At 38.8% G+C, this 24,371-nt stretch overlaps 1 protein-coding gene across 3 annotated transcripts in view; it reads right to left on the minus strand.

Moving 5' to 3' along the window:
- Positions 1-9,120: 9,120 nt before the first annotated feature.
- Positions 9,121-24,371, minus strand: part of cacng7a (calcium channel, voltage-dependent, gamma subunit 7a) — a 39,924-nt gene continuing 24,673 nt past the window's right edge. The window contains exons 5-6 of one of the 3 annotated variants that reach the window (XM_055157487.1): positions 9,398-9,615; positions 9,121-9,187 (exon numbers count right to left, since the gene is read on the minus strand). In XM_055157487.1, coding sequence (XP_055013462.1) covers positions 9,121-9,187; positions 9,398-9,615 — 285 coding nt within the window. Of the gene's footprint in view, positions 9,616-24,371 lie in introns of all 3 variants that reach the window. The other 2 variants (XM_055157486.1, XM_020941766.2) reach the window with 2 other exon arrangements.

Consider the following 24,371-nt stretch of genomic DNA (forward strand, 5'->3'; position numbering starts at 1 on the left):
AATTTCTATGGATAATGTGGATGAGATGCTGCATTAAATTTACCACTTTTACCACGAGAGGTGAGTTATAAAGTCTTGTCATTATTATCTCCATTTCCTGAGTTTTTATCTTGCACTTCTGTGTCCGTTTGTCCCTTACGCTCTGTTTTATTGGCTGTTGCTGTAGCGTTGCTGATGTTTGGTGGTTATGATCTGACAGAGCAGCTCAGAGTAACTAGCCTTTCATTTCATTGAAACCGTCTGACCTCACAACATTAGAATTTGTTCGCTCGACGGTAGGCGGGAACTTTTTAATTTAACCAATCGTTCCTGTTTGGTTGTGACGTATGTAATGCGCCGGAATGCTCAGTGGTGTCCAAGTAATTGTCGGCACAACAGCAAACAAAGTAGAGAGTGAACATATCTGTCAACAATCATTTTCATTTCTGTGAGCTGAACTTGCGAATGAAAGGTGCAATAAAAAAAATGCAAAGTTTGTATTTGACAAAGGAAGTCCAAAGGAGAACAGCGTATACAGTTTGCTATCACAACTCAGGTTGATTAATCTCTTTGCTCTCTACAACTTTCAGGGTTCTTGCAAACTGTCTAGTGCAGGAGTCTCCAACCTGTAGCTCAGGAGCTACCAGTAGCTCTCCATCCCCTTCCAAGTAGTTCGCCATGGGATTTCTGAATTATACATACTGCGCTGAATAACTCAAATTTGATTGATAAAACGCCTATTTTCATTGTAAATTTATAATTTCGATGCCTAATTTTGTGCACCGATAACTAGTCTTACCATGGCTCTTATATTTACACAATTTCTGGCGATTACTAAAATGAGTAACTCTCTGGAATTTTTGTTTTATATAACGTAGCTCATGGGAGGAAAAAGGTTGGAGACCCCTGATCTATTGTATTCTGATTGAGCGGAGGCACTAGGTGGCGCCAGCCTGGATACAGAGTCACCGCCTAAATCAGGTAAATTCTCCTGTAGTGTGGCGGCCTTAAAACTGCAAGGTTTGTGTGTAAATGGAACAAAACACAACTCTAGATCTGTTTGTGATGAGGAAACAGCATTATCACATAGATCACAAAATATAGGGTAATATGGGCTCTTTAAATGAATACTAAAATATTTACTTCAGATCAAAATCAAATGACATTTTATTCAACTGTTCTTTATTTAATTGTTCTGATTCTTTAATACATTTTTCGAGCAACTGTGTTCAAGTAACTTCGCTTGTTGATTGAGTAAAATCTATTCCTGCTAAATGACTGGATTATTACACAATTAAATCAAATTATTACAGAAATAAACACGGAGAGAGCAGGTGCAAGGCTTAACCAGGCAAAGCTTTATTCATTATAAACTTAACAAAACAATGCTTCAGATAAAGAACAGGTCATTTGTGTACGTGTGATTGATTTACTGCAGGTCTAAAGTATGGCCATATACCTCTAAAGAGTTCAAACGGAGATACAACATTGTTTTCAAATGTAAACAGAATGCAGACTTACGAATATTTACACCCAGATCAAGAAATACATTATTCTAGATTCAAAAATGTGATCTAAAAATGTCCGTAATACAGTATGTCTTTAATAAATAGAAAAATCTCTTGTTTTATTAGCTTACTAAACATGGCCTACTGCATATCTAAACTCATGTGCTTGCTACATAGCTTTAGCTTTGGCAGAAATAATACAAATGTCACAGCGTTGGCAGAAGCTCTCATTCACAAGTGAAATCAGACAGAACATGTGAACGCACAGCTCCACGTCTGTGTGCTGCTCCACCACGCTCAACTGGACCCAAGGAAGAACCGTGATATCAACTGTCCCTGCGTCTGCTACTGAGGCCACACGGGGGCGCTGTTGGGAACGGATAACACCACAATATTTTTAGTGTCATTTGGATATCGATCTGCTTTATTTGCTAATTCAGGTCTGTAAATGTCAAGGGCACCGTGTAACTCTCTAGATGTTATTGCTTTGCCTGGAATGTTACACAGAATGGCATTAAACTTATTTATCTCCATCTGTCTCGCAATACACACATCAAGAATCTCGGACTTCTGGTCATTGCGCAATGCATACTGGGAAGGATTTTCTGAAAAAGTGAGCATCAAATCGCCATGTTTGATTTCCCAGTGGGATGTATCTATTGACAAAGCCGATCTTTTCAAGTCTTTTGAACCATATCACTTTTGTTTCTGGTTCTGATATTGTCATATTTTAGTTTTGGGATTGGTACAGCCTTAATTGTGTAGTTGTTGGATCCTAACAGCGGAAAACAGCTCGAAAAATTTGTTTGCGAACTCCATAGATGCAAAAGGGAATCAGATGTGTGTGACTGCAAACCTCTGTTCAAACTGTTTCCCTTCCCAACGGAATTGAAAAATAGTGAAAGACGAAGGCGATGGGCAGGACTGATCCACGGGAAGGATGAAAAAGGAAACCTGCGACTGCCTAAATCATCTCGAGTTTGCAGCGAACATTTTGTATGTGGAGCGCCATCAAAACAAAACCCCGATCCCTCACTCAATCTTGGTTACGAATTTAAAAAGTCAACGCCAAAGCGAAAGGCACCAGCTGTTCACCAAGAAACACCTTCCACTGCAAAGAGACCAAGATGTGATGTTGCTGTGAAACCACAAGAACAAGAAAGTGCAGCTCAGCCTGTTTGTCTTCTGTACCTCTCGCTTAACAAACGGTATCCCGCTTTGTTGGTGCTCCACATACAAAATGTTCGCTGCAAACTAGGGATGAATTCTTAGGCAGCCAAAGGTTTCCTTTTGAGTTCATCCTGTGTATCAATCCTGCCCATCGCCTTCACCTTTCACTATTTTTCAATTCCATTGGGAAGGGAAACAGTTTGAATGGAGGTTTGCAGTCACACAGATCTGATTCCCTTTTGCATTTATGGAGTTCGCAAACAAATTTCTTGAGCCGTTTTCCGGTGTTAGGATCAACAACCACACAATTATGATGTCCGAATCCCAAAACTAAAATATGACAATATCAGAACCAGAAACAAAAGTGATATGGTTCAAAAGACTTGAAAATTTCGGCTTTGACAATAGACGCATCCCACTGTAAAATCAAACATGGCGGTTTGATGCTCACTTTTTTCGGAAAATCCTTCCCAGTATGTATTGCACAATGACTGGAAGTCCGAGATTCTTGATGTGTCTATTATTGTGAGTTCATAAATTCAGAATCTGTTTGTGCTGCTCCGGCTACATCTGACTGGTCACTTGCATGTGAAACTGACCAATCACAGAGCAGCACTGAGGTTTGTGCAGAAGCAAGTGCCAAATAAAACAAAACAAACATGGCGATGCTGACAGACGTATTCCAGCCTGTTTCAGTGTCATTTTTACTAACTATTTTGTTTGTTAAAAATATGCAGAGGGAAGATTTATGTTTTTGTGGACGGGTAAGACGCATGTGCTTTTCTCTCAACTGGATGCAACAAAAGTTTTTCATAATTTTTCAGCTTGTTTTGCTGTTGTGACACTTCGACCAATCAACGTCAAGTCTTTCTTGGAACACTTCAGTCATTGGTTCTAAAGTCTTTCAGTGAGAGACATCTCAGACTGATAATGTGTAGAACTCTATTCAGAGGGCTACACCTGTCAGTCTGGCAAGGTGAGCAGCTTAACAATGACCCCACTCACAGTAAAAATGCAATTAAATATAATGTTAACATTTAAACTAACTTCAGTGGATTAAATACAACATTTCTAAGTGGAACATTCCAGGCGAAGCAACAACATTAATGGAGACGTGCCAGTGCACTTTAAAGTGTTGCACAAAAACATATGGGCTGAAATATTAACAAATATCACCTTATTTCCTTGTTTGGAAGTTTAGACTGCACATTTAATTCTAATATAAAATTTGCATCATAAAAGTTGAATACATCGCTCACCCTTACCTCAGTGTCTTTGTCTAACTGCTAGTACATGTCACTTAGAAAACTACATCTGTTCATTTTCCAGCTACTGTGAACAATAATTCAATAAATAACAAAAATACTTAATATTTCTTCCACTGTAACAGCAATACTTTCTTAACTTAGTGTTAAAATTCTCGAGAGCACTGTGGACCTGTTGTGTTATAGAATTGCAGATAAAGTCATGTTTGTTTTTATGACACTGTAAAATCATCTATGTTTATATTTCATAAATATTTCTCTAAGTGCCTTTGTCCACACTGTTAAACCAGCAACAGTGGCATATAATCTCCTTTTTGAAAATATCTCTCTGTGTTCTGACCATAGACTGTATGAAGAAGTGGACTAAGCGAGTGTTCAGTGTTCAGCGCCGCTCAGATGAAGCTCGCGGATGCTCAAGGTTACAGGAGCGAATTTGGAGCCAGGCTAAACTGACAAAATAGTGAAATAAAAACACCAGGATCATGTAGAGCAGGTTAATACGAACACTTTAAGACCAAAATGACGAGGCTCACTGCAGCAGTTACAGAGAGAGGAGCCACAGTATTCCAATGTAAGTCAATGGGAGCCAGAGTCAGAAGGAGCCGGCAAGAGCCACATGTGAACTTCCTATTTGGAACACGGGTCTAGCACATTAGCTATGTCCATCTATATATACAGTCTATGGTTCTGACCCTGTGTCATTTTTACATTCTCATTTCATATATCTCTAAAAACAGCATTTTCCTACAGATTTTCAATAAAAAAAAAAGTTTTACAGTACAGAACTGATACTTTGCAGCTGATGTCATCAACCGTCCCTGGGGGTGTGATGCTAACTGTAGGCATGTTCTGTCTGAGGCTTTGATAAAGTTTAATCTGAGTTTTATTTTGACACAATCTGACCAGAAAAAAACTGACTTGGTTGGAATTACAACAGGTGAGCTGATTTTTACAAGTCAGGACAGTTTTCAGATCAAATCAAATACCTAACCTTTTACTGATCACAGACTCTTTCTTCTTGAGTTTTCAGACCATCTAAAAACCTATGTTATTATCAGGTTCTTTTTGTAGGCCAAGAGTTTGTTTTCATACCTGACAGTTTCGACTGCTCACTAGCGTCTTCCTCAGAGTGGTCACGTGATGTTGCTGTGACGTGTCCAGTCAGCTGATTTAAACAAATTTTGGCGCTGTCTTCCTAGCGGTGGAGGCAGGACAACAGCGCCATCTGTAGGCCCACTTCCTCAGGGACAGTATCCCAGGTGTGTGAGAGTAAAAAAGCCCCTCGTCTTGGTTTATAGTCCCGTGGGCATGTTTCTGTATTTCAATTGCCTCATTAATCCAGTGGCGATGTTTATTTTCCTCTGTCCCAATGATGTTTACTCCATCCCAGTCCATAATGTGGTTCTCCTGTATAAAACCTGCACCAAAACCTGTATAAATCAGCTGAACGGACACAGCAACATCACGTGACCACTCTGAGCAAGAGCACTAATGATCAGTCGAAACTGTCAGGTATGAAAAACAAACTCTTGGTCTGAAAAAAGAACCTAATAACATAAAATATCGGAAGACCAAATTAATCTCATTGGACCATCTAAAAACCTTTTGGCTGTGTTTACTGATGTGTGCATTGTGTCATGGAAACTGACGAACATATCACCATACACATACATGTAGAACACCCCCAGTGTGATGTCACTGCAAAGTATCTATCATCATTAAAAGTTTGCTACTGCGTTATGATAAAACCAATAAAGTTACAACAGTTATAACACGTATTTAAAACTATAATACTGTTGTTGCCCGGTAACCAGATGTAGCTCACAGCATCAGGCAAATGTACCCTGTTATCACTTTATTAACTGTTGTTCCATTATCAGTTGCTACATAAATCTGTAACGCTTTATTTTTGTACTGTCCGTGGATCACGATTAGAACCTTATGGAAGCCCACATCCTAAAACAAACTCAATGGAGATGCTAAAAGTTGAAATATTTACACACATTTACATTTGATTTGTCTTTTCAGTGGCTGTTGGATTCCCCCGTCTATCAGCTCTTTTCTCCTGTTTCCAAGACTAACAAATCACTAGAAACATACAGACCATTTCCACAGTACCGCCGCCTTGTTTTTTTTATCTCTCAGATGTTATCAAATGCAATGATATCAAACTGAATCAGCCTATTATAGATAAAGTGAGACGTCCCTATTTACCCGGGACAGTTCCTGTGTCTCTGAGCCCAGTGATTTGTCCCAGTTTTATGTCTCAAGTGACCTTATTTTGAGCAATTTGATCCTTGGCAACAGTCAAGAGGGATATACATTGTCATTTGTTTAGCTAAAATATAGAAATCCATATTTGAAAATGACCATGAGGCAAAAAAAATGCACAAGCAGAAGTTTTTCTGATTATGACCCACTAGTGAGTCAACTTTTTTTCCACGTATTTGAGCAAAATGTGTCTTGTCTCAATATAAGAAGCTCTTATTGTCACTTGAAGTCAGCTGTTTAGTGTCTGCATCTAATTTCAAAAGGGCTTTATTGTCCGAGAACCAGGAAGTGCACAATTAGCATTTTAGTTGTGCTAGTTGTTCTTAGCGTTGATAGCAAAATGTGAATAATTAGGACACTTTGAATGCATGAGTGTGAGGAATAACGTTGGACCACAGCAAACAGTTTAAGAGTTCTGTTTTCGTTCTGCTTTTCAAGTTTTTCATGCAGTAAAAATCAGGTACTGCACCTTTTAATATTTAAATATAAAGCCATTTTAGATCTAAGTTAAGTTGTAATTTAGGTTTAAATGTTTGCTCTATGATTGAGTATTAACATTAGTGGTATTGTAGAAATGGTCTGTTTGTCGGTTTGTCGCATAATAGACCTTTTTCACGACGGCCGGAAGTGCCCCGCTGTAGGTTTGCGAAACTTCCGGTTAATGGTTTTCTGTGGCAAAAAGTCTGTGCAAATGTCTCGCGTATTCTCCACCAGCTTCATAAATCTGCCCCATCATCAAATCTTCACCCAACAAGGTCCACAAAAGATAAACATTTTTCCATGAAGAATTTACCCACAACTATCAAGGTAATAAAGACGAAAGCTTAAAGGCGAACAACGATGACGCAAACTAACGTGGAGCACGCCTATGTTCCCTCAGCCCTATGTTCCCTCATTTCTAATTTTATTTCAATTTGTGTTTAAATGTTATTACTCAAAGTTCCCTCCCTACTTATTAAAAGAGTTTTTGATTCCATTTAGATCAGCATATCATTTACGTCACACCGAACAATCATTTTTTTATGTTCCTACAATAAAAAAAGAAATTGGCCGCAGAGCATTTAACTTCAAAGCTCCAAATGAACGGAACAACTTACCCTCCCCAATTTGATCAGTTACATCAATCCACCAGTTTAAGGCGTCAGTCTTCAGATACAAACAAACATCCTGCTCCTGTTTTAAAAAAAAAAAAATACATTTTTGTCCTATGTACTTTCTGTTGTACATAGAGTTGCTTTTTTTCTTCTTCTTCACTAATTTACAAATATAGGTGTGGTGATGATAAAATTCAGAGAGATGTACAGATATATTAGGATTCTGGATTGTTTAGTATGAACAGTGTTGGGAATGTATTCCCCTACAGATTACAGATTACACACCCCAAAATGTAGTTTGTAACATAATCCATTAAATTACTTAAAGTGAGTAATGTAATCTGAATACTTTGGATTACTTGGTTTGCTGTAGAGAAGCAAAGACGAGGAAATCTTCACATAAGATGTTTTGTCTGTTAAAAGTCAATAAAAAGCCCAGACTTTACTGAACCAAATTAAAAATATTATTGATAGAAGAGGAGGAGACACGTCCACGCAGCATGTTTTAGATCTAGTTTAGACCTGGTTTAGACCTGGTTTAGACCTGGTTTAGACCTGGTTTAGTCCTGGTTTAGACCTGGTTTAGACCTGGTTTTAGACCTGGTTTAGATCTAGTTTAGATCTAGTTTAGACCTGGTTTAGACCTGGTTTAGACCTGGTTTAGTCCTGGTTTAGACCTGGTTTAGACCTGGTTTAGATCTAGTTTAGATCTAGTTTAGATCTAGTTTAGATCTAGTTTAGACCTGGTTTAGACCTGGTTTAATTTCGGGCAATGAGTGAAAACAGGAAAATACCACCGTGTAATCTATTTATTTCAACAAAGTAACTGTAATCCAATTACCACTCACTGAAACAGTAACTGTAACTGAATACAGTTACTCATAATTTGTACTCTGATTACGTAACTCCGGTACATGTAATCTGTTACTCCCCAACACTGAGTATGAATGCTGTCTGTGTGTTGTGTGAATGTTGTCTTTGTTTGTCTTTTGTTCTGTTTTGATTAGTTTTTTCTTTCTCTTCTGTAAATGCTGCTTTTGTTAATGTATTTAGGACCCCCTCGCAAATGAGATGCTACATCTCAAGGGGCTTCCCTAAAAATAAATAAAATAAAAATGCAATAAAATGTACAGAAATAATAGTTTGATCAATTATTATTAGTGGTGGAACTTAACTTAATTGTAGAATCAGTCACAAGTTACTTATGTTTTATCCATGACCGTGACGTTAATTTTGCTAAAAAATAGTCGGCTAATGCGTCGTCGTTGTTCGTCTTTAAGTTTTCATCTTTCTTACGTTGATAGTTGTGGATAAATTCTTTGTGTTTATCCTTTGTCGAACTTGTTGGATGAAGATTTAGTGATGGGGCAGATTTATGAAGCTGGTGGAGAATACGCAAAACATTTCCACTGACATTTTGCCATAGAAAACCGCTAACCGCTAGTTCTGCTAACCCACATAGCGGCACTAAAAAAGGTCTATAGGGGATGTTTGTGTCAATAATCCCACTTTTCTTCCTCTTCAATCATTCCTCATTCTTTTTTCTGTAGGCTACATTTGACCATTCTTTCAACTTACTCAGAATAGGTTAGCACATGCAGCCTGCCAAACGAACCGTAGCTAACTAGCCTAGCCTATCTAAGAAAATGTAGGAAAACATAAAGTGCTGAGCCATAATACCTAAAATTACAACAACAGCTGATGCAATAGTCTTAGATGATTTGATATTGTCCATAGTATTGTCCACAATCCTTTTATGCTAACTCGATAGCCCTGTATACAGAAATAACCCCAGATGTTTTAGCTTTTTAGCATTAGCCCATTAGCGTTAGCCTAGCATGGTGACGCGCTCATCCGCATGTGTGCTTGGTAGCGCGGGGGAGGCACGGCGGCCGGCGGTTGTAGCGGTATGGACTGGGGTGGCGGTCCGCTGGGGTGCGGGTGCTGCGGGTGGGACGCTCGGGGGAGGGTGGAGGTGCTCGGTGTCGCCCCCGGGTGCAGAGGGTGCGGCGGGTACGACGACGAAGAGGAGGAAGACGCGGGCTGGAGCTGGTAGCTGGCTGCCGACGAGGGGCCCGACGAGGAAGGGGGCGTGGCCTGTTGCTGCTGAGGGGGCGGGGTCTGGGTGAGCTGGATGGAGATGTCCGAGGAGACGTCGGAAGCGCTGCGGCCCCTCTTGGGCGGGGGCCAGGAGTCCGGGTGCAGGTACTGGCCGCTGTAGTCGCTGCAGTCGGACATGCGGGGGCGGTAGAGAGCGGGGTGGGGTCGGTACAGCTCTTCTTCTGCGTAACGCTTCATGAAGAGGTACACGGACATGACGCCTGCCCCCTGAGGACACACAGAGAATGAGATTTTAATTGTTGTGGTGGAATGGTGGAAGAAGTACAGTACTTTATTTTGTACTTAAGTAAAAGTACAGCTAACAGGTCAAAGAAATACTCCAGTAAAAGTATCACATGAAAAATAGACTTAAATAGGATTATTGAAGTACCCGTTTTAAAATGGACTTTAAGGCTACATTCAGACTGCAGCCCTGAAGTGACTCATATCTGATTTTTTGGCTCCTATGTGACCTGTATCTGATCTTTTAATGAAAGTCTGAACGACACAGATCCAATTTTTTCAAATGCGACTCAGGCCACTTGGATATGAGCTCCTAAAACCTGATACATATCCGATCTTTTGACATGCGACTTCAGTCTGAACGTCCAGGTTACATTCATCCCACCTACACGTCAGGCTTGGAGTCTAGTTAATGGAGGGAAAGTGAGGTTACTGAGTTTATGAATATTTGAGGGGATCGCTCAGGCCAAATTATTATCAGAACCAGGCAGTTTTTGAAATGATTGCCAAAGAAATGTCAGAGTGCGGCTACAGACGGTCCTGTCTCCAGTGTCAACGAAAAATAAAGAACCTGCAAACCAAATACAAGGAGCCTAAAGACCCAAACAAACAAAGCAGCTGTGGATGTGTAACCTGTCCATTTTACAAAGAACTGGACCGGATTTTGGAAGACAAGCCGAGCATTTAGGCAACTTCCATAAACACTGAGCATGCTCGCTGTGTGTGACATCGTTGTGTCCTCCAGTGCACATGCGGGATATTTTTGGGGCGTTTAAAGTTCACACTGGAGATCACATACAAGTCACATTTAATTGGAAATGTGAACGACCTCGCAAAAAAATCGGATTTCACAAAAAAATTTGAATCGAGCATTAAGGCCTGCAGTCTGAACGTAGCCTAAGAATCAAAAAGAAAAGTATTTCACGCAGATTTTGAGATCTAGTAAAGCTTCAAGTTAGTACATTTTAATAAACATTTGTGCAGAATTTTGTTCAACAGATGTAGACGAGTTTTTCCTAGCTGTTTTTATTTCTATATTTTTGTTTGCTCAAATTATGAACTTGATAAACCCACAGCCTTTTCAGCAGGTTTAAAACAATAAAAAAATAAAAATAAAATACTTGTTTAAAAATGTAATACCTTCCCTCAAATGTAGTGAAGTGAAAGTATAAAGTATAGTTTAAAGTTTTAAGTGTACTCAAGTAAAGTACAAATATCTAAAATTTGTACTTAAGTCCCACCATCTGTACATTGATTCTGTACACTATATGGAAATATATTAGATACCTTTTTACATAGATAAAGGTTGAATAATAGCGACTGAAGGCTTCTAGAAACATTTACAAATAGTGTATTAGAAAGTTTTATTCTTATTTAGACATATTGATTTAATAATTGAGCTTTCTTTGTTATAAAATGTCTTCGTCTGTGTAGTCCAGATAACACTTATCAAAAGAAATTATGTTTATTCGATTAGTCAAATAATAGTTATGATTATTCTGACTAATCGTTGCAGCTCTAATTTTTACTAAACATTTCTCATTACACTAGGCCTCTATACTTTTTTCAAGCTCTTGGTGAGTAAGTAAATACATTTTTGGATTGGAAAGATTAGATTAGCTTTTTATTGTCTTCTTTTTGGAAAGAGCAACCATGGACCTTAGACGGGGTTCATACACTGTAGAAAACCGTTTGAGACCTACGAATATGTGCAGTGATGGAAGAAGTATTCAATTTTGTTACTCAAGTCATAAAAATACAGACACCAGAGCAAAAAAAAATTAAAAGTAAAGTAAAAGTATAATCTAAAAAACAAGAAAAATGTATTAAATCTTAAAAATGTAATGTTAAAGAGTAAGTATTTCATGCAGGTTTGGAAGACTAATAAAGCTTGAAAAAAAAAAAAAAAATTACCTCTGTTTTTTTTTTTGATATTTTTTTTCCCCTCAGACTACAAATGTGATAGTAAATAAACCTTCAGTCTTTTCAGATGGTCTCAAACAATTTTAAAATATACTTTTACTTTTCACTCCAGTTCAAAAATGTAGTGCAGTAGAAAGTACAGACACCTGCTCTCAAGTGTAGTGCAGTAAAAGTGAAACGTATCCACTTTTAAATGTTCTTAAGTAAAATACAGATACCTAAAATGCATACTTTAGTACAGTATTTTACAACTTTTGCTTTGTTACGCATGGCATTGTTGAATACTAAGACATACTTTAGCTGCATTGTCAACAAAACCTGGAACTAAACCAGGACTAGCACCAAACAAGTTCACATCAGGACTAAACCAAGACAAGAACAAGGTATGAATGCAGCATAAGCAGTTCAGTTCAGGAGAATATCTGGAGTATGTAAATGAGACTGACTTTGCTTAAACACAGCTCATTTATTCAAGCGATGCCCCCGGGACACAACTCTTTCACTCCGTTTTTGCGAGCGCATGTTTTTGGAGCTGTTATACCAAACGCTTTACATAATTTGTCCACCATGAGGCGCCGCCAAGGCCAAAAAACGCCTTTAGAAAACTCCTGAATCTGCACTAGTCTTGTCCTCCTCTTGCTCTTTGGTGCCGATGGGGAGAAACAAAATAAATGCGTGATAATTTTGCAGCGCGTTGACAAAACGGGTCGGGGCTCCTCAGAGAAAGGACTCATTATCAGAAATGTATTCATGTTTACAGCTGGGCCCAAAGGAACGCTGCTGGTTTAGTTATGCAGAAAACAGCAGCGAGAATCTGCCCCAGGAATGTCAAAGAGGTTTAAAAGATGTGTTTAAATAAAAAGAGGGATTCTAACCAACGTTTATTCAGGAAAACTGGGTTAAGTGTCTTGCCCAAGGACACACTGAATGCTTGTAGTTGCACCTCTTAAAACTTTCAGAGACATTTAATGAGAAGAGAGTTTCAAACCAACATTTATTCAGGAAAGTGGGTGAAGTGTCTTGCCCAAGGGCACAACAGTACCACTGAAAATTTTACTTTTTGTGGCTCCAACTACTTAAAAGATGTGTTTAAATAAGGAGAGGGATTCCAACCAACGTTTATTCAGGAAAAGTGGGTCAAGTGTCTCGCCCCAGGACACAGCAATAATACCTCTTAAAACTTTCAGAAACATTTAATGAGAAGAAAGATTCAAACCAACATTTATTCAAGAAAGTGGACTGACTGTCTTGCCCAAGGGCACAACAATACCACTGACAATGTAACTTTTTGAAGCTGCAACTAAAAGATGTGTTTAAATAAGAACAGGGATTCTAAACAACGTTTATTCAAGAAAGTGGGTGAAGTGTCTTGCCCAAGGACACAACAATAAGACTGGTAATTACATTTATTTGAAGCTCCAACTAAAAGATGTGTTTAAATAAGGAGAGGGATTCTAACCAACATTTATTCAGAAAAAATGGGTTAAGTGTCTTGCCCAAGAACACAGTGACAACGCTTGGGAGTTGGACTTAAAACTTTCAGAAACATTTAATGAGAAGAAGGATTCAAACTAACATTTATTCAAGAAAGTGGGTGAAGTGGCTTGCCCAAGGACACAACAATAAGACTGCAAATTAGATTTATTTTAATGCCGCTGCTTCTACTACAAGCTGTGTTTAAATAAGAAGAGGGATTCTAACCAACGTTTATTCAGGAAAAGTGGGTTATGTGTCTTGCCCAAGGAACACAGTGATAACACTTGTAGTTGAACCTCTTAAAACTTTCAGAAACATTTAATGAGAAGAAAGATTCACACCAACATTTATTCAAGAAAGTGGGTGAAGTGTCTTGCCCAAGGACACAACAATAAGACTGCAAATTAAATTTGTTTAATGCCGCTACTAAAAGATGTATTTATATAAGGAGAGGGATTCTAACCAACGTTTATCAGGAAAAGTGGGTTATGTGTCTTGCCCAAGGACACAGTGATAAGCATTGGAGTTGGACTTCTTAAAACTTTCAGAAACATTTAATGAGAAGAAAGATTCAAACCAACATTTATTCAAGAAAGTGGGTGAAGTGTCTTGCCCAAGGACACAACAGTAAGACTGGAAATTAGATTTATTTGAAGCTCCAACTAAAAGATGTGTTTAAATAAGGAGAGGGATTCTAACCAACGTTTATTCAGGAAAAGTGGGTTAATTGCTTTGCCAAAGGACACAGTTATAACACTGTTAGTTGGATTTCTTCAAACTTTCAGAAACATTTAATAAGAAGAGATATTCAAACCAACATTTGACATTCAAGGAAAGTGAGTGAAGTGTCTTGCTCAAGGGCAGAATGATAGCGCTTATAGCTCCAACGACTCAGCTAGACTTACATATTTGGACTGTACCCCACATATCCATGGGTTTCAGAAACATTTAATAAGAAGAGAGATTCAAACCAACTTTTATTCAAGGAAAGTGTATGTGTAGTGGGTGAAGTGTCTTGCCGAAGAGCACAATATTACCACTGAAAATGTAACTTTTTGAAGCTCCAACCACTTAAAGGATGTGTTTAAATAAGGAGAGGGATTCTAACCAACATTTATTCAGGAAAGTGGGTGATGCATCTTGCCCAAGGACACAACAGTAAGATTGGAAATTGGATTTTTTGAAGCTCCGACTGAAATATATGTTTAAATAAGGAGAGGGATTCTAGCCAATATTTATTCAAGAAAAGTGGGTGCAGTGTCTTGCCCAAGGACACAATAATAAGACTGGAAATGTGACTTTTTGGTGCTCATACTACTTAAAGGAAATGTTTAAATAAGGAGAGGGATTCTAACCAACATTTATCCAGGAAATGTGGGTGAAGTGTCTTGCCCAAGGACACAATGATAACACTTGTATTTAGACTTCTTGAAGCCCCAACTAATCTGATGGCCTAACATATTTGGAGTGTACCCCACCTATCCATGGGTTTCAGAATATTGAAAAAATATAATAAGAGAGATTCAAACATTTATTCAAGAAAGTGGGTGAGGTGTCTTGCCCAAGGACACAACAATAAGACTGGAAATTTGACTTTTTGACACTCTACTAACTACAGCTAACTACTCTACTAACTAACAGCTACTTGGCCATACATATTTGGAGCGTACCTCACTTCCGTCCATGGGTTTCAGAAACATTTAACAAGAAGGAAGATTCAAACCAACATTTATGTGAAGTGTCTTGCCCAAGGACACAACAATAAGACTGGAAATTTGACTTTTTGAAACTCTAACCACTTAAAAGATATGTTTAAATAAGGACAGTGATTCTAACCTATATTTATTCAAGAGAGTGGGTGAAGTGTCTTGCCCAAGGACACAATGATAACACTGGAAATTGGACTTCTACTACTCGACCTTACATATTTGGAGCATACCCACCTATTCATGGGGTTCAGAAACATTTAATAAGAAGGAAGATTCAAACCAACATTCATTCAGGAAAAGTGGGTGAAGTGTCTTGCTCAAGGACACAATAATAAAACTGGAAATGTGACTTTTTGAAGCTCCAACTAGTGTACAGATATGAGAAAACAACTCCACATATTGATCAGTTTCACCAGTGTAATGCTCCTTACACTAAAAAGAGCATAGACACAAAAGACATACAAACACTGGACCACAGTCTGATGTCCACCTCATTTAAAGACAGTGAAGTGTAGATTTTAATCCGAGGGAAAGATTGATTTTTTAAAAAGGTGAAGAAAGAAAAAGGAATCTGTCTTTGAACAGAAAGGGTGGACTGAGGTTTTATTTACCAGCCGTCTGCTAGAGGTTCACGGTACGATATTATCACAATACGGACCGGGGTTTGTATGTCTTTTGTGTCTATGCTGTTTTTAGTGTAAGGAGCATTACATTGGTGAAATGGATCAATATGTGGATTTGTTTTTCTCATATCAGTACACTCCAGGTACAGTATGTGAGGCCAGCTAACTTGTTGGAGCTTCAAAAAGTCAAATTTCCAGGCTTATTATGGTGTCCTTGGGCAAGACACGTCACCCACTTTTGTGCGATAATCGATATACTGCACATGATACTCTGTGATATAAAGCTGTTTTTTAAGAACCAAATCAATTTTTGCAACATTTCTTTGTTAAACCACTACCTTAACAAAGTTAGGATGAAATACTAACAAATTATTAATTATTTTACTCATCACAACAGTGAGTATGTCAAGTGTACTGCGTTAATAAGTTTCATTCCACTAGATAAGCAACATAATTGTTGTGTGGTCACAAACAAAACAAAACAAAAGATACTCTCTGTATCACTAAATTTAGTATCACTATATATCAACATTTCAGTTTTTTTGCACACCCCTATCTTGAACTACTCTTGTATGAAGGGATTACATTGTCACTACGGGTGTGCATTAGCATAAATCTGACAGTACAATACGTATCACGATATGCCTGTTACGATTCAATAAATCATGAAATATCCTGATATGAAAACACAGGAAAATATATTGTAATTTAATCAAAGATATATGATTTAAAGGACCCATCTCATGCAAAATCACCTTTTCAGAGCTTTCTACCTTCTAAGAGTGATGTGTGGGCCTTGTATATGTGGTTTTTAGATTGATTCTGCATTTTTTTAGAACAAATTGCAACTTATTTCTGCCACCCTCCCACGTGACAATGAACTAGAGCTGCTACAAAGATGACGCGGCAGCTACACCTATGACACGTTTGACATAGTAGAGGGCGCTTCACCCCTGCCCCCTCCCCCACTCCACCACCTATGCCCCGCCTCCACCTCGCATCGGCTGACAATTCCCACATGAACACCTAAACAAAAGTGACAGCATAAGCTCATTGTTCTACACTGCAGTGCACAAGATATATTAAGTTTATCTACTAGTGTTTATGAATACTTTACCAATCAGTAATGTTCAGCTGATGTCGACGCGGTGCTTGCGCTTCCGGGTCCAACACATAAGGTTGAACGTGCATTATCTCCATGATGAATAAAAGTTTATTCCTACCACTATCAGGGTGCACGCCTTTTACCCCCTCCCTCCCTGAGATGGGCGGAGGAGGGAGCCTGTGCTTTCTCAAGACGGGCGGGGGGATGAGCAATAGTCGGCCTTTCATAGTTCCTGGTCTGTGACTGCCTCCAAGAAATCAGTAAGATTTAGACATTACTATTGTGTAATGGATGTTCCAAAACCCAAATTGTGCCCTAAAAATCTATTCAGATACATTTTGAATCGATACAAGAATTGCGCAATGAAGTATCGCAATATATCACTGAATCTGATTTTTCTTACATTTTAAAAGGGCTGTTTTGTCCTGATCTAGTTCAATTTTATATGGATACATTCTAGAACTAGTTCAGAAATGCATGCGAGTCCTTCTTATAAACAGAGGAAAGCAAAATAAAGTCTGCTACACCCAGTCAAAGCGCGATGTCTTCCAGTGTTTGTCACATGAATGCTAAAGCTCCATCGCTTGAGGCGGTAAAGTAAGGCAGAAAAGATCCAACTTTAAAAGAGAGCAGCCAAGTGAAGATCAGCGTTTGAGGACACATCAAAGTTTGAGGACACAGAGACAAAGGAGAGAGATTAAAACAGGACACAGAATAAGATTTAAAAGTTAGGATTTAAAATGAAAAAAAAAAAAAAGGAATGCACAGAAGGAGAGAGATAAAGAGGAGAGAGGATTATGGAGAAAAAGATAACAGCTAAGGACAAGGACGAGGTAAATGTGTCTCTGACCTTTCTGCACAGTGGCCAAACTGTTCCAATAAAACATAGAATGGTGTATTTAAAGGTGCACTGCGTAACTTTTTGACAGCTACTACACCCTATGCTTGTGTCCATGGTGACTGGGATCAGTAAAGTATCTCTCTCTCAAATATAATAATCCCTACAAACACATTTATAAGCATTTATTAAAAACATCATATATTTAAGACCTCGTCCACACTAGAATGTATTCGAGTAGTTTTCGTTGTGGATGCAGCGTTCGTCCACACTAATCCAATTGAAAAAGACTCCAGAGACGGAATGATCTGGTGCCGCCAGCTCCCATGAATTCATCTGAGTACAGATCTGATCCGGCACTGTGTGGATGCCTGAAAACACTGATACGCTGATGTACACTACCGGTCAAAAGTTTCAGAACACTGCACTTTTTCAATTTTTTTACTGTTTACCGTTAATCAAAACATATTCTAAAATTTTGATTCATGAAAGTGTCCACCTTTGGGAGATAGAACAGCTGAACACACTCGTGGCTCGTTCTTTTTACAGTAGAAATCAAATATTCTTCAGAAAGTTCTTCCCAAGTCTGTTGCAGAAGTTTCTATAAATGTGTGGCACTTGTAGGTTGTTTGGCTTTCACTCTTCTGTCCAGTTCATCCCAAACCAGCTCGACGGGGTTTAAGTCTGGACACTGTGCTGGACACTCCATGTTTTCAAACTCACCATCTTGTTCTTGTTTCTGAGGTAGTTTTGGACTTGTGTTTTGTATCTTTTAACCTCTGTCTGTTCAGTTCTTACCTTTGTACCATTTCAAGCTCTTCATTGGACTTGAACGACTTGAATTGCAATAAACAACTGGAAAAATTTGGGTGTTCTAAAACTTTTGACCAGTAGTGTAGGTCTATGCGCCGCGAAGTAATTCACCTCCAAAACCATTCATATATACGCACTATGTATACGAACTCTAGACGTATAATCCCTGAAACGTTTAATAGAAGCACTGAACAGATTCACCATCAGCAGCACACCCCTCTGTCACAGAAAGAACACATATTTTCTACTGAGCCATGTCCTTTAGTCCGACAGAAGCTGAACCACATCAACGCGCTGTTTTTTGAGTGCAAATTAGCAATACGGTTTTAAGTTTTGTTTCTGTGGTTTGCCTGACGAAGGCCTAGTGCCAAAATGTTGCATGGTTTGTCCTAATAAATTTCACAATTTGTGCGGGATTTTTCTCCAAGTTTTGTTTCTGTAAAATGTAAACAAATATGCTCAAAGCTGTGTGGATAAGGAAGGCTTGCGGACACAGAAACGATGTGTCTGGATGCAAATCATTTCCAATACGGTGACACGGTGATTTGTTTCAGTGTAAACGTAGCCTAAAATGGTCCATATCTGCCACCTGCTTGTCTCCATGGAGATGTTATTGCTGTTACTAATAAGTTTTGTAGTATGGCATTAAACTTCTGTTCTAATGTTGTTTCCTCAACACAAACAGACCTGGAGTTGTGTTTTGTTTCATTCACACATGTTTAACACACAAACCCCACAAGCTGAGTTCATCTTTCAAACTAAAAACACCACCTTGTGATGTCATGTAGTAATACAGGAAGTACTCCACTGTGGTTTTAAACACCATACACCTTCACTAGAATCATTTGGATAATTTCAGCCCTGGAATTGCCAATTTCTACTGAATAATAGGTAAAAGGTCAATGTTAACATGACATCATCACAAGTTGGAACAGAGCATTTAGAGCTTTGGAGATGTAAACAGACTAATAAAGCAGCATTTCTCAAACATGTGCGAATGAAACAAACACGATTCCCCGTGTATTTTTGATGATATAACAACATTCTAACATCACTTAAAGCTATTTTGCGTAATATAGGACCTTTAAACCAAAACTATCTCTATCTCCTAAAGCATACGTCACGTTTTTCATAAGATGTTTTTCATGTTTAAAGCTATAGATCGTAAAAGACCACGTGTCTGTCTTCTGAAGCTCTGCGTGGAAATGTCAGGCTTCTTCAGCTTTTCTTTGGCATTTTCCTTTGGCTCAAATGTCACAGAGCTGCAGCCTGTTCCCTCAGACGCACAGTGTATATGACAGCTTAGACCACTCACTTCAGTCAAATGTATAGTTAACGTCATATTTCAGATTCAGATTTACTAAAATTTTTTGCATTTAGGTTTATAATTTGACTTCCTGTTTGGACACAAGCAGTAGATATGACATAAAAATGAGTAGAGGTGATTTCATAAGTAGAGGTGATTCCATAACTGTTACCTAGCAACAGTGTTCAAATTACGTGAGAGCCAGTGGGAGATGAGCTCCTGTAGCGTGAACGATACACAGACTGGAAACTGCAAGGTTCTTCTCTGGGAAAAACTTTGAAGAAACTTATCATCACAAGCAGCACGGTTCTCCCGACGCCCGCGGAGTGTGAAAGGGGCTTTTCCGCTTATAATGATACAGACGATAAAACTAGAAACAGACTGCGTGCCCCGAGCTTCACCGCCTTGTTGTTCATCGACTTGAATGGACTCCTTATCAAGAAATTTAACCCAGTGCCATTTGTCAAATCACGGATTAAGAAAATGACACCAGACATCAGCATGCTGGATTCCTGGAAGGAGGCCTCAAGCAGCTGAAAGCAGAACAGTCTGGTCCATTTTGTCTCCCTATAATGATAAAAGAATGCCAGTGCAGGTTTGAAGACTCTGGTTCGATCTGTCTGTACATCATTTCAAACAGAATTAAATATTGAATGCATCGTTAAGTTGAAATGGAATCTGAGCTATACAAATGTAAAAACAATCACTTCAGCAGCAAATAGCAAGCTGTGTATGTGCGTGTGCGAAAGTTGTCGAGCACAAAAACATCTCCTCTTGAACCATGAGAGCACGTATGCTTTTATTTAGGCTACTTGCGCATTTTAGTGTTATTTATGTATTTATTTATTTTATATAGAGACCCCCTTAGGATCTGTAAGAGAATTTAAGTAATTTATCTTCCACGTACATCTCGGTTTAACATTGACTCACAAAATATTTACACCATGGTCGTCCCTTGGCATACCATTGGCACACCATTACCTAAATTGTGGCATATTTCTGTCTAACCGGTATCTACTGTCCTTCATAGTCTCACCACTTGCTTTATAAACCCCCTCCTCCTTTGGAAGCAGAGTCAAGGGCTTGAACACTCAAAGATCACATTATGCTCACTTTTGAAATCATTCTATGTTGACTTTTCACATCCCCCGGGCCCGTATTATTGATGGTAAATAAACTTCTCCTGCGTAAGACATCACCTTTTACTTTTACTTCCACCCTTTCTTGGACAAGCTGAAAACTTCGACAACAGGATCAAAATGATAATTCGAACCCTGCCTAGCAACCGTAAGGTTTACAAGAGGCAAAACTAATTTACACATTAATTATGATTAGAGTAATATAAATACAAATTAAAGACCTTTAGTTAAGTTTAAGTAGATGTTTAAATGTCAAAAAATGACTTCCTTGTTCATTTTAAATGGAACTTTTGATGAAATAGGTAAAGGGATTATGTTTTTAGAACTCAGTGCTATTTCCAGTAGTATTGTACCTTCCACAAATTACTTAAGGCCCTGTCCACACTAGTATGTATTTGAGTCGTTTTTGTTGTGGATGCAGTGTTCGTCCACACTAATCCGATTGAAAACGGCACCAGAGACGGAACGATCTGGTGCCGCCGTCTCCCACGAATTCATTTGAGTACAGATCTGATCCAGCACGGTGTGGATTCCTGAAAACGATGATACGCTGATGTAGTTCTATGCACCGCAAAGTCGCTAATTTAGCGCCAAAACGCTAAGAATGTCCATTCATATATACGGTCTATGCGTATGATCGTACGCATAGACCGTATAATCTCTGAAAAGTTTAATATGAACCATCTCCAATGCGATAGAAGCACAGAACAGACTCACCATCAGCAGAACACCCCTCTGTCACAGAAAGAACACTCATATTCCACTGAGTTGTGTCCTTTAGTCCGACAGAAGCTGAACCCCATCAGCGCACAATACTGAGCTGTTTTTAGTTTATGCAAATGAGCCATGTGGTTATAAGTTCTGATTCTTTAAAACGTAAACAAATATGCTCAAAGCTGTGTGGATAGGGAAGGCTTGCGGACACAGAAACGAGTCAGTCCTCACTCTGAGCCGCCATGCTCGCCTTTAAATCCAGTGTTACGCTAAGTAACAACTGAACCTCGTCGCCAGTCCACGAAAAGACTGTTTTTACACTTGCCATCTCCCTCGGCTCAAAATCAGCTGCTGCAACTTCAAACTTCCTTGTTTTTACTGCTCATGTGACGTCAGGACAGGGACGTGTGTGGACAGGGAATGCTTTAATTGCGGATACAGAAACGACGTGTCTGGATGCAAATCCTTTCCGGTACTGGTGATATGTGGATTCGTTTTAGAGTAAACGGGGTCTAAATGTGTTCTACCTGATTTTTACTGGCATAAAATGTGACAAAAATAGAACCAGTTTATTTGAAACAGTTTGTAGTGCGCCAAATTTATTCCTCACGTAACTTATGCATTCAGAGCATCCAAATTATTCACCAGGATGAGTTTATAAGCTCTTCTCACATCTTTCAGAGATATGAACAGCTCGCAAGCTAACTACATAATTCCTCATTCTCTGACAATACAATGCTATAACTAGATGCACATGAGATACCCCCTTTTCTCCCCTCGCTCTCTCCTCTAGTCCCCCCCCCCCATTTCAGTATCCCAGTTCATCTTGTGCAGAGGAGCATTGGACTGAAAAAGCCTCTGCCCCAGAATCACCGTTATTAACATTTATGAATATTGATGCAGCCTCCTCTTCCTCCTCCTCACATCAACCACACTGCTCTGAGTTCACTGCACTTTGGGATTACTGTAAATGTGAGGTAGTTGGGTTCATATGACGTCACTGCAGTCTAAACAGCCTCTAGTAAACCTGAGCTATAGGACAGGTCACAATTCTCAGATGGAATTTGCTGTTTGGCTGTCAGACTGCAGATTTGTTGACCTGGATTAAGGTTATTATCTTTGTAATTACTGTAAAACTTATTTTATTTTCAAGCGCTTCATAAAGTGGCGCCATTATTCAGCCCCAATGACGCGATTGTCGTTGGTTGAATGACTTTAAGACACAAGATTAATATGGCAAGTTTCTGGAGCCAATCTCTCACAATGTAATAATTTCCCACAGAGTTATATAGGCCCCTGTGCTCCCTCTGAAATATGACATCTTCAGCTTCTAGAATGTGAACGCAACCTATAACACAACTCAAACATACACCAAGAATTAAGAAAATGATACTTAAAACTAGTGCTGTCATGCGATTAAAAAAATTTAGAGATTCATTAATTATGATCTGTAATTAATTAATCTAATTAATCTCTTTTTAATCTCACCTAAAATTGCTGAGAAATGCCTTCAATTTGAGGTATTTTCATTTAAATTCATTATTACATTATTGTGGCAGATCAAAAGACTAATATAGAACAAAAAAAAGTGACTTTATAAAGTCATTTATTGTTTAACAAACTTTAACAGATGCAGTCACTTACATTCCACAGTATCATCATTATTGTTACTATTACTAATCTGCAGTGTTGGGAAGGTTACTTTTAAAATGTATTCCCTTACAGATTACAGATTACATATCCCAAAATGTAGTTTGTAACTTAATCCATTTAATTACTTAAAGTGAGTAACATAATTTGAATACTTTGGATTACTTGATATTGTCATGCTTTTTGAAACTACAGGAAAGTAGCAACCACATCCTGCAAATGTTGTTCTTGTTTGTTCTCTTCAAATTGGCTGTTGAGCCCAAGTCTCCATGAATAAGAAACTGTTTGCTGTAAAGTAGCAAAGACGAGGAAATCTGTACATCGCTCTTACTGCGCGTGTTTTGTGTGGGTTTCCGGCAATGAGTGGAATTACCAAAATAAAAAAATGTATAAATGTGTTTTTTTTTGTGTGTGTGTTGTTGTCCCAACAACACATAAAAACAGATTTTATAATAAAGCAACTTGCATACAGAAACAGTAAAGTTAGAGATTAAAAATGAGACGCGCTAAATATGACTGTAATTAATTAATCGCAATTAACACGATAATTTGACACCCCTACTTAAAACTGCTAAGGAAAAGTACTTATGATAAATATTAAGACCCAAGGAATACAGGAGGAAAACAACAACAACAAAAAACACATTCACCCTTTCACTCAATTGATCAAATCTGAACTGACCAGGAGGAACCACATTTCTAATTATGCATTGTGCAATTGTGTGTAGTTTTCTGACCTCTTTGAGCAGGAGGAATCACTTTTCCCATCATGCATTGTGTAAGTAAGTAAATAAGTTTTTATTTATATAGCGCTTTTCACAAACATATGTCACAAAGATGCTTTACAGATCATTATTCATTCACTCCACACCCGGTGATGGTAAACTACTATTGTAGCCACAGCTGCCCTGGGGCAAACTGACAGAAGCGCGGCTGACATGCCAATCAGCGCCATCGGTCCCTGTGATCACCACCATCACTCACACACACACCACTTTCATACTAGGCAATGTGGGTGAAGTGTCTTGCCTAAGGACACAACAACAGGTTTTGTTTCTGGCGCCCCCCTGTGGCACCTGAATTTCCCAGTGGTCTCCCATCCAAGTACTAACCAGACCCAGCCCTGCTGAGATCTGATGGGATCAGGCTTTTACAAGCTGGTATAGTGCTGTTGTGTGTAGTTCTCTGGCTTCTATGAGCAAGAGAAACCACATTTCCCATCATACCTCATGTTGTTGTGTGTATTTCTGACCTCTTTGAGCAGGTGGAACCACATTTCCCATCACACACTGTGCTGTTGGGTGTTGTTCTCTGACTTCTATAACCAGGATAAACCGCATTTCCCATCACAGACTGTCCTTCTGTGTAGTTCTCTGACCTCTTTGAGCAGGAAGAACCACATTTCCCATCATGCACTGTGTTGTATGTAGTTCTTTGACCTCTTT

Source organism: Boleophthalmus pectinirostris, unplaced genomic scaffold (assembly GCF_026225935.1).
Source record: "Boleophthalmus pectinirostris isolate CB_2022bp ecotype Guang Dong unplaced genomic scaffold, ASM2622593v1 HiC_scaffold_21, whole genome shotgun sequence".
Lineage (NCBI taxonomy): Eukaryota > Metazoa > Chordata > Actinopteri > Gobiiformes > Gobiidae > Boleophthalmus > Boleophthalmus pectinirostris.